This window comes from Simochromis diagramma, unplaced genomic scaffold (assembly GCF_900408965.1).
Source record: "Simochromis diagramma unplaced genomic scaffold, fSimDia1.1 OVJJ01000483.1, whole genome shotgun sequence".
NCBI lineage: Eukaryota > Metazoa > Chordata > Actinopteri > Cichliformes > Cichlidae > Simochromis > Simochromis diagramma.
Genome location: NW_024386835.1, coordinates 4,478,168 through 4,488,888, shown reverse-complemented (window position 1 = coordinate 4,488,888; position 10,721 = coordinate 4,478,168). Strand labels below are relative to the sequence as shown.

The window sequence follows — 10,721 nt, the reverse complement described above, 5'->3', positions numbered from 1 at the left end:
CTGTCTCCTTTGCTGATTTTGGCTCATACTGTATAAAACATTGAGTCACTTTCATACGTTTTACCAATTCTAGCTGTTGGAGAAGAAGATAACTCACATTGGCTACTGACAGGTGATTGTCCAGTTGGTAGCCAATGAGAAGGACCATCTGATTAGCTTTGTTGTCCTTATACATTTTTCAGTTATAGACTTATAGATTAAAGATTATTTGCAAAATTGCATGCTGTTTTCATACAGTGTCCCAGGATTTTTTGGAAGCGGGATTGTTAGTGCAGTTGGGTGTTTTTTAAAAATGTCTTTGGGAGCAGAGTTGATGCATGTGTTTTTCTCTCCCATATCTCTGAACATGTGGGTGCATACAGATGTAGAGGATACATGATAACCTTGAAGTGTATAACCTTGGGTTACTCCAACATTTCTTTTAAATATACTTACTTTCCGACTTCCACATCCCAATAGTACAATATTAACACCCCTTCCCACCCACTGATGCCTTATCTTCTATTCTGAGGGAGTAGCTGTAGAGAAAGTGAACTGACAGAGTTCCAATAGTGTAGCTGTTAGACATGGCAGGGCCACTGTGGGCTTAACTGCTGGCTGGAAAACTTCATCTCACATCCCCCTGCCCTTCCTCCCTTTCTCTCATTCTGTCCTTTCCTGCCTCCCTCCTTCATTACTCTCGCCTTCCCCCTCTGGTGGTCCTGCAACTCCAATCACTCTGCTCTTATTACCAGAGAGAAGGAACTTACACACACTCATAGACATATAGTGGCTTTCCGTTCTTCCTATTACCAGAGCATGTCCCTTGCTGCTGGGACCTGTCAGGTATGCTTGATTCAGCTTTTTTCCTGACTTTCTGCCTCTCGTTGCTAAATCTTACACTGTCTTTGTAATTGCGACTCTCTTTACCACCTTTCTTCCTCCTTACCTCACCTTCCTTTGCTAACCCAGGCAACCAGGGGAACAAATTGGCGCCCGGCTGAGCTAAATGTGCCTGGTGCTGAGAGCCAGATGGTACTGGCACGGAGAAGGAGGGAGCAAAGGATGGCTCCTTCTGAGAGATGGAGCGTCTAAGCCATGGCACAGCAGAGCAGCATGGGGGAGCTAGCTTTGCACACTAATAATCTATTAGTGTTCAGGGTCCCCAAAAGCTGTGCAAAGGCCCTTGCCAGGGTCCACTGTGACCTGCTCACAGCTTTGGTGAATAGGAGGCTTAAATGAAGACTGGACAACATACAGGAGGGAGGATTATGGAATAACATGCTGAGGAGTGGAAGGAGAGAAGAAGAGAGGATAAGAAAGAGGCTCAGAATGAGAGGTGTGATGTCAGCTGCTAGAAGATGAATATGTTGTTAGTCTCACTTCTGATTTCTCGTTTGTGTCTCTTTGTCTGTCTCAAAATTAAAAATGCAACCACAGTAATGAACACAGCAGTAGTCAGATGATAGCCATGTCTTAAAAAGGGCCAAAGACAATCAAAAGAAACAGACTTTTTTAGATTTCAGTGAATAGTTATAATGTAGATGGGATATCCATCTCAGTTGAGTCTGTAAGAACTTTGCCCTCTCTGTCTTTCAGTGTCATACCTTCTCTCTCAAAATCTCCCTCACTCTCTTATTTGTTCCTCTTTCAGGGTTTCTTGGCAAATTTCAGCTGCTCACTTCATGCTCCACTTTCCCCTACATCAACCCAAATTCCTCTATTTGGCGCTTACATAACACATAGCATAGGATTTGGGCTTCGATAGCAGACCAATCAGATGCAATAATTTTTCATCTGACTTTGGCCTATCCTCCTCAATATTCTCCTATCGTGGCACACAAAGCCGCCTAGGCCATCCATGCATAAGCAACACTATCCGCAGGCATATTCGTTCACACGTACCGATGCACAGACTCAAGTCGACATGCAGACTGTGCATGCTGACATTTAAGGAAATACAGACGGTGTGTGCATCATTGTTCGTCTGTGGGTGGTGCAAATCAGAATGGCTAAAATAAATGATTATTCTTGTCACTGATTCATCTTTGGGTCGTTTTCTCAATTAATAAGCAGATTGGTTAGTGTGTAAAACACCTAAGATGTCACTCTCAATAGAACTCGGGGTACTGTCTTCAGATGTATTGTTTAATTTTTCCAACACTCCATGGATGAAACACAACCATCACATTTTTTTCCTGCAAAATTACTTATTAAACCAATAAATGATCAAAACACTTGACCTTTTTTATTCAGATTAACTCATCGATCAATTGGTCTATAAATGTGAAGTTGTGTGTTTATGCCTTGCTGAAAGGTTGCTTGTCTTGTGATAAGGTCAGGCCATCTCCAAATACTGTGCAAGAGCACCTCAGAGCACTCCTTGTTTCTTATGCGATCTAATGTATATTAACTCTGACACCCCTTCCCACTCACACCTACAAGTAAAATACTAGTACAGTAAAAGTGGCTGAGTACCAAGCCTGTGAGGCTTAGCTCTGTTGGCCTTGGTTCAAGTAGTGTGGAATAACTCTATCTGTGTTAGCCAGCACAACACTTACCCCAGCACTAAGGATATATGTTTATTCACCGCAACACAGACATTAATTAAAGCTGATTAGCTTCTTTCTCCTTTCCTTTGCCCACATTGATACATAAATAGTGGAAAAATCATTTTCCAGGCTATCGTTTTCAAAAAGTTAGTAAACTGTATTTCTAGGCAATATTAGAATTAAGCTATCTTAAAGATTATAGTGATTTATATGCTGGTGATTTATATGCAGCACCAGCGAGCTATAATAGAAACAAATAAAATGCAGGGACTGTTTTTCCCTTTTGTGTCTCTACTCTTTGTTGTGCTCATTTTTTAAGTCATTATTATTTTAAGGAGCTAAATATATTTTTTTAAATATATATTTCTACGTTTTTCTGCTTCTTTGTACATTCCCTCACATACCAGGAATTTGCTACCATCCGTGAGTCCTTATACTGAGGTGATGATTGTTATTCTCTCACTGATCCATTTAGAAACAGTCACATAAAAGTGTTCAGAAATGCACAGGAGTAACTGATGGTACTGAGCAGGCCAATCACAGTGCTCAGAAATGAATGAACACTCTGTGGGGTCACTGCTTAAACATTATAAATTAAACTTTTGTACGACAACAAAAGCAATATGTTAGCTGATGTTATGTTTTTGACGTATCTTCATACAAAAATATTCAGAGTCATGTTCTCCATAGAACATATTATTTGACACACATAAGGTCTAAATTTATGTGAATGCAGAAAGATTTAAGAAGAGTACAAATTTAAGAAAGAGGCTGCTTCGAGTACTTGGCAGTTTTCAGGGCACTGCAGGTCACCTGGTTAATACCATTGCCACAATCAAGCATGGGAGTGGCAGGATTATTCTGTTGGGATGTTTTTAGCTGCAGGGACAAGGAGGCCAGTCAGAGCTGGCTGGAGTATAAATACAGCCAAATACAGAGAGGACCTTGAGACTTAGAGGAAATATACTTGGAGTGCATGAGACCGGGGTAAAGGTTCATCTTTCAGCATAACAATGACAGGAAGCATATTGTGAATGAGTATCCTAGAAAAGCCGAGGTTGTCTCTACAGAACATCTGCAGAGACATCTAAAGACCCTTCATGTGTAGGTTTCCACACACACACAAAATGCATGAGAAATTAATAGTTTCAATACTATTAGAATGGGAGCTTTACATTTTGAGTTTGATAAATTAAAAAAGAAATCTAAAAGCATGCATTCTCTTTGTCGAGGGTTATTGGAGGTAGATATGGAATGTGTCCTTTTCACACAAAAACTTCATTTTCAAAATTAAAACATGTAAAAAGTAAAAGTGCCTGAACACTTTGTGAGTTGCCATACAGAAGCAGCGTGGTTTGAAAAGCACACCTCTGCCTCATCTCGCCTCTGATAATAGACTGCGTTGAGCTATGGACAAAGGTCATTTGCAAGAGTAGGAGGAGACAAAACCTGTCTGAGGGAGCAGTTAATGGACTAGTGGGTTATTGAGGAGTCAGATCAACAGAGAAAATGTGAAAGAGAGGGAAACGGGACAAGAGAAAGAACCAAAAACTAAAGCCAGATAGGTGCAGTAAAAAAAAAAGATGCACCAAAGTCAGCTGTTTTCAAATCTAGCCTTCGGAGAAGACACACCAACCCCGAAACAGTAATACCTGAAGCAAGGCAAGGTTGGAGACATATGCAAAACAGTCAGATTGCATATGGTTTTTCGTGGAGACACAAAGCTATGTGTGTTTATGAGTCTGAACAACAGTAAGGCAGCAATCATTGCTGTGAGAAGTCAAAGGAAAGGTCATTAATGTGTGCGAGGTCAAGTAAACAACAAAAATACTTGTGTATATGCGTGCACGGAGGAGCATATCAGTGGGGACGGGGAGGGTGGAAATAGAGACAGTTGTTTTGGAAGGGCAATGAGATCCGTGTCTGTGTCCGTGTCTGTCTGTGTGTGTGAGTTTGTGTCCCTTCATCTCTGTGTACTTGTATGCTGGCAAAAATAGACAGTGTTGTGTCTGACTGAAACAGGTGTCCAAACATCACAACACACACTCTCACAAACACACAGACTATGAAACTCACGTGCCTGAATAAAGAGACATCCCGCTCTTTATTCATCAAAAAGTTTTCAAAATGATGTCGACCAGTTACATTTTAGAAACAATGATTAATCATGAAATAATCATTTCATTCTTTGAACTTCATAAACTTGTGGAGCTCTCCAAAAAGCTGGATTGTGCTTCTCAAGCACCTAATGCTTTGAGCTCTGCAGGGTTGACATTTGGTGACTGAACACCAGTTTCTTTACTCTGTAAATAGTTCTTGCATGTTTGGACCTGCATGTTGGGTCAGTGTCCTGTTATATAAGGAAAATGGTTCTAATGGAGCCCCTATACACAGGGTATGGCATGGACCGATAGTGTTCCTTGTTGTAGATCACTTTCATTCTGAACCAGTTTTCCACCTTCTAAACTAAACTGTCAAATTTCTTCACCATGCTTGGAAGATTGGTATCAATCAATACTCCAAGCATCTTTTAATTTTTATGCCTTGTTTCACAAATCTTTCTGAAACAGCCCGGATAGTTCTCAAGACTTCCCCCCCCCCCAATCTTCTACTGAAAAAAAAAGTCTTTTCTCTTAGCTTCTCCTTTCACTGGCCAGGCTAGGTTTTGTCTTTGTCTTTGCAACTCTGCTCAGACAGAACAACACAAACAGTTGTTCTCTGTACTGCTGATAATGAGAGTGGCATTTTGTGGTTACCATTTAGATATGAAGCACCTGTCTCCCAGATTTGAGACTTTTGACATGATAAAACTTGTACAAGGTAAGAGAGATGGCTACTGAAATTGGGTCTCTGATCACCTCTATTGGTATTCTATTAGAAATCCATTAATCTTTTTTTTTTAATAAAATGTGCTTTTCCATCACAAAGAAGGAGATTTCCAAGGGACCTGCAACTTTTGAGTAACAGAGGATTCACTGGATAAATATATAAAATCTTACAAATTTAACAAATCTATCGCTCATTATCTATCCTCTACGTTACACACACATGTATACATATGTGGCATATGGAGAAAGCAGGCATATGATATGCCTGCTTTCTCCTCTAAAGGTCGGAACTGTTTTCTTCACTCAGTAAAGTAACTGTGTGTGTGTGTGTGTGTGTGTGTGTGTGTGTGTGTGTGTGTGTGTGTGTATAACATGAGCTTTTGTGTGCATGCTTGTGTGTTTAAAACCTAATTTGTCTATGGGCAAACCCATCTCTGAGGGCTGTATTAGAGGCATTATGCACTGTAATGGGCTGACATGTTAATCTGAAACTCTATTCTCTGTAGCTAATGAACATATCCATCCTAGTCTGTGTGTGTGTCTGTGTGACTGTGCATGTGTGGCAAAATGGCAATGTCCCACTTTTATGATGTTAGCAAAGCAAACACAACTGCCAAGGTGATGGAGGTTTGTGTCTTTTGAACAATGACAATGTTGAAGAGCGCTGAATTTTGAATTGCTCCAACAGTGCATTTTTACATGTGTGCATGTTTGAGTGTGCATCTTTGGAGGAGAGACATAGATCTGACAGATTTGGGTCAAACCAGTCCCGTAGAGTCAGGAAACCTACAGAAGACATAACAAAACATTACACACAAATGCACATGCCTAGTAGGTTAAGATAACAAATGTTTTTTAGGCAAAAGGACAAAAAGAGTGCTCAGATTTGGGGAAAAAGACTGTATTGCCATGCCAATGCATATACATCAGAGGAGTAAACGCACACATACAGAGAAAACCTGACATACCACACACGTAGGCAGAGGCGGCAAGCGCAAATGCAAAACTGTCACATTGTAATGTACTTGAGGGCATAAACACACCAGCTTTGGTCATTTTGAGAGCAGCAGCAAATCACCCTAATTACCACCAACACATATAGGAAAGTGGGGTCAGGATCATTGCCAACTGCTACAACGTTGCTCTTACACACACAGTATTCATCCCACCCAAACCTGAGATTTCAGAAGCCATATGCTATTCTTTTTCCTCACACTTCCCCCTCATCATTGCAAAATGCACACTGCAATTTCTAATAATGCATAGAGGCCAGACAATCCTCATTCCTCAGCTGTGCAGAACAAAACTGAGTCAAAATCAATTGCAACTGAGACTTTTTTTTTTTTGGTTTCTCCGTCTCACTGCCTGCACTGTCCGTTGCATCATCTCTCCATTCTGTGGATGCTGTGGAAATGACCACAGGTGTGTTTGGATGTGTGCATGCACAAGTTGAGCGTGGTGCTTTGAGAGAGAAAGCGAGAGACAGCTTATGCATGTGCTCGCCAGCCATAATGTCTGCATAATGTCCCTGAGGTCTCTGACTGTATAACTAATACTTGTATTATTGCTAGAATAAAACATTACGCTGAACCCAGCAGGATTAGAAAACAAGCATGACAGCCTCTACCCACTCTCTCCCTCACTGACACACACACACAAACACACATATATGCATGCATGTGTAGAAGCAAGCAGCCCAGGGCCATGTACACTAGCAAGCAGCCATGTTTCTTTCACAAGAGGCTGCAGCGAGCTTGTCATCGTCAGCATGATTCTCTCTCTCGCTCTCTCTGTCTGATACACACACATGCACACCGTACTGTGACATCATGCCGCGCATTTAGACGGGGGGGTCAGAGGCTAACATAGCTTTATGTGCTGAGGCTTCATTGTCGTCATGTTCTGTGACTTTAACAGCCCTTATTCAGCTCTCCTTTCTCTTAAAGACACACATAAGGGTGACAGATGTCAAAGATGGCCTACAATACAATCAAGTCCTTTTGCTCCAATTGCCACTGACAGGCCGGTCACCACGTGCAGAGGTGTTTCCACTCAGTTAATTACTGTTAGGCTCTGCCCTCCCTTCTCACAGGGAGGGCTCTCAACGCCAGGCTCAGATCTCTACACGCAGAGTCAAGCAACTCTTAGTGAGCCAAAATCTTCCATTTATTTTTGACCCACCTTTCAACCCACTACATTACCTTTCTGCCTACTAGACATTTAGATCTTCCTTTCTGGCATGCTGCCACTTATGAGCTTTTGATGTGATATGGGCCTGCATATCCCCATCATCTTCACAGATATCCCAGGACATGAAGGAGTGTTAGATGGGATCCCCAGAAGATATAGTCTATAAATATTAAATTACATTTTAACAGGGGTGCTATCCCAGGGTCTCAAATTCTGGCAAAAGAGCAAGATCTACCTTGCTCACTGAGCTATTACCACCAGACCTATGCCATTCATTCATTCACATTTTTATTTAAATCAGCACAACTCTCTTGATCGTAAGCCTCTATGATTATGGTGCCAAAGACTTTTGGGGCCCAGGATAGCTGACTCTGATTGGCTAGTGATCCCCATGACCAACCTATAACCTCTCATCACATAACTCGGCAAATCATAGCAACAAACCGAACAGGAAGGATGCTTCTCCCTCTTGGAAAATAAAAAAAACAAAAAACCCCAAGGCCATCTAATCCCACACCCAAACCTGACTCTCCCCCTCCTTCAAAGGCCGGCTGCTCCTCACCTGAGGCAGCGCGGCGTTGATCTGCCGCTGGAGCACGTCCCTCTCGTGCAGCGCCCCCTGCAGCTTGGTTTGAGACTGAATGAGAGTCTCCTGAGTCTCCCTGAGGGACTCCAGCAGCTTGTCCCTCTCGTCCAGCATGTTGACCATGAGTTGTTCGAAGTTGGCCTCCTGGTCCGAGCCGTTCGGGACGCCGCCGGTGCCTCTCGGAGGACCAGCCGAGTCTCCTTCGCTGATGGTCGGCATCACCTCACACATCATCTTTCCTGCTCTGTGGTCTGGGCAATGCTATAGGACAGTGTCGCTGTCGGGATTAAGAAGGAATATGTGTATGCGTGGGGGTTATAACCCTGATAAACAGACTTACAGTAACTGATAAATAGGGCCCATTAACGCCCCGTAGCAACACACATTCAAGGCAATCGCAGTTACGCACCTTACTCCCAGCACGCTGGAGCTCTATTTTTCATGCATCAAACGTGCGATCTTACGCTTTATATCGCCATACCTAATCAGAGTGACTGAAACGATGAGACGACCGCTGACGTTTCATCCATATTAACCGGCGTTTTTTCACCCAGTGAGCCGATCCGCCCTGCCCGGCGCGCCATGCACTCACATGTACAAATCCCGGCGTGATGTGATTGACAGCTCAGCTCAGAGATAGACGGGTACGTTTAGAGGGGTGGTGCCCGCGACGGAGATCATAGTAGGTACACTGACAGGGAAATTAAAAAAAGCAGCAGAAAATATCGGGGAGGCGATCGGCGTCCTTATTCCCGTGGATAGTGAGAGCAACTCTTATCCGCATCCGCCTTCTCCGCTTCCATCTCTTCACACCGCTGCCGAACCGACGTTCACTCCTCCTCCCAGTCCCTCTGTCACAGAAACACACACTCGCTGGCGCGCGCCCCCACAAACCCACGCGCACACATACACACACTGCAGTTGTCGCCACCAGGCTATAGAGCTTTGGGAATACTGGGACCTAGTCCCCAGGATTACCCTATAAACGACTGCGCCATGTGTGCATAATACAGGAGTGAAGTGATCATTTGTGTCCCCTCGAATCAGCATTCTACATTTAGACTATACTGCAAGTTATGGCTCAGAATTCAACCTTAATTGCTGAAGTGTAATTAACTTCTCACATCAGCACCACTAAGCACGTTGCTGACCTGACAGCTCCTGGGACTCGATGCCCATTCTAGTGGCATCAATTCAACCAAGCTGAACACAGTGTATCTAGTGTGGAGCACACCCTGGAGGACTTGAAATGAACCCGAAGATTGCAAGCGTTAGGAAAATTGGAGATGTAAACTTGAAACAGAAATCACCGTGGGTATAGCATTTTGGCCAGTTTGTCATTTTTGATGTGCAATGTGCAACCATTGACCTATGTCAACTGCACACTGTGTCAGAGATCAAGAGACTTTTAATGTTTATTTCTCGCGACTTTTTATGAGTCATTGTGGGTTTGATGTATTGCTTTGAGATTTCTTTTATAAATATATCATTCCAGACACATAAACAAGCACCAATTTAAAAAAATATAAAAAAAACAAAACACTCATCTTGATCTGTGTTCAAGTAGCAGTGGCAATGCTATTATAAATATCTTTAAAAACCAGAACTATATACAGTATTTCCAGGTTCTCCAGTGCAGCTCTCCATAACAGTCCCAGTTTCTCAGGTTCTGAGATGCAACCCTCCACAGCAATCCCAATTTCAGTTGTGCAGCCCTCCACAATAGTCCCAGTTTCTGCAGTGCAGCTCTTCACAACAGTCCCAGTTTCTCAGGTGGCCCTTTAGGAAAATGAATTGTTGATTTAGATTGTTGTTTGAAGGCATTCTGTGTGTTGCAGTTTTGTGATTCTTAGTTTTAGTGGTTCGCTGTGGTTCTCTCAAAACTTGCAAATGCATTAAAAGAATATGTAGCAACATTTTCTCATGTAACACACTAGAGCTCGCCAACAAAACTAAGCCACTGCATTTCCGAAAATCAACTGTAATCGCTGTTATCATTTGAAAAAACAAACAAACTGTGAAACATGGTGAAAAAGCGATTTATATAAAAGTGATGAGCAAAGAGAAGACAGTTATGACTGATTATACCATGATCAGATCTGTAACGATATGTGCAGATGGGCCTTTGCCGCCAGTAAAAGCAAAACTGGATGTCACTGAGATATCGCATGTGAGAATGTATAAATTCTTCCTGAAAGACAGAGAAAAATTAATTGAAGCTGGAGATTTTTGAATGAGATGTGTGACAACGTCTGAATGATATGTCACAGCTCATGCCAACCAGATGTTGTAAGTTTAATAACCCCACAACCACATACTTCATGTTTAGCTTTCATAGCCCTGAAAAGGGTGCTAATGTAATGTCAGGTACGCTCTATATGTATTAATGTTGGGTTGCTAAATAATAATTTTCAGTCTAAATAATATCACAACTGCAACTGTCCAAGCTTTTGAGTTTTTAGAAGCAGTGTTGGTTATTTAACACCACCACCTAGTGGTAGAACAGATTATCTGCAGCAGTGCTTCAAACCAACATTTATGATGCTGACCTTGATGCGTTCTTTTCAACAGAAGCATGTTTAGTTT

At 42.3% G+C, this 10,721-nt stretch overlaps 1 protein-coding gene across 7 annotated transcripts in view; it reads right to left on the bottom strand.

The window, feature by feature from the left end:
• Positions 1-9,003, bottom strand: part of ppfia4 (PTPRF interacting protein alpha 4) — a 64,939-nt gene extending 55,936 nt beyond the window's left edge. For 4 of the 7 annotated variants that reach the window (XM_040029224.1, XM_040029226.1, XM_040029227.1 and 1 more), the window contains exons 1-2: positions 8,545-9,003; positions 8,112-8,412 (exon numbers count right to left, since the gene is read on the bottom strand). In XM_040029224.1, the coding sequence (XP_039885158.1) occupies positions 8,112-8,369 (258 nt within the window). In that variant the 5' untranslated portion in view covers positions 8,370-8,412; positions 8,545-9,003. The remainder of the gene's footprint in view (positions 1-8,111; positions 8,413-8,544) is intronic. The other 3 variants (XM_040029222.1, XM_040029225.1, XM_040029223.1) reach the window with 2 other exon arrangements.
• Between the last annotated feature and the right edge of the window lie 1,718 nt (positions 9,004-10,721).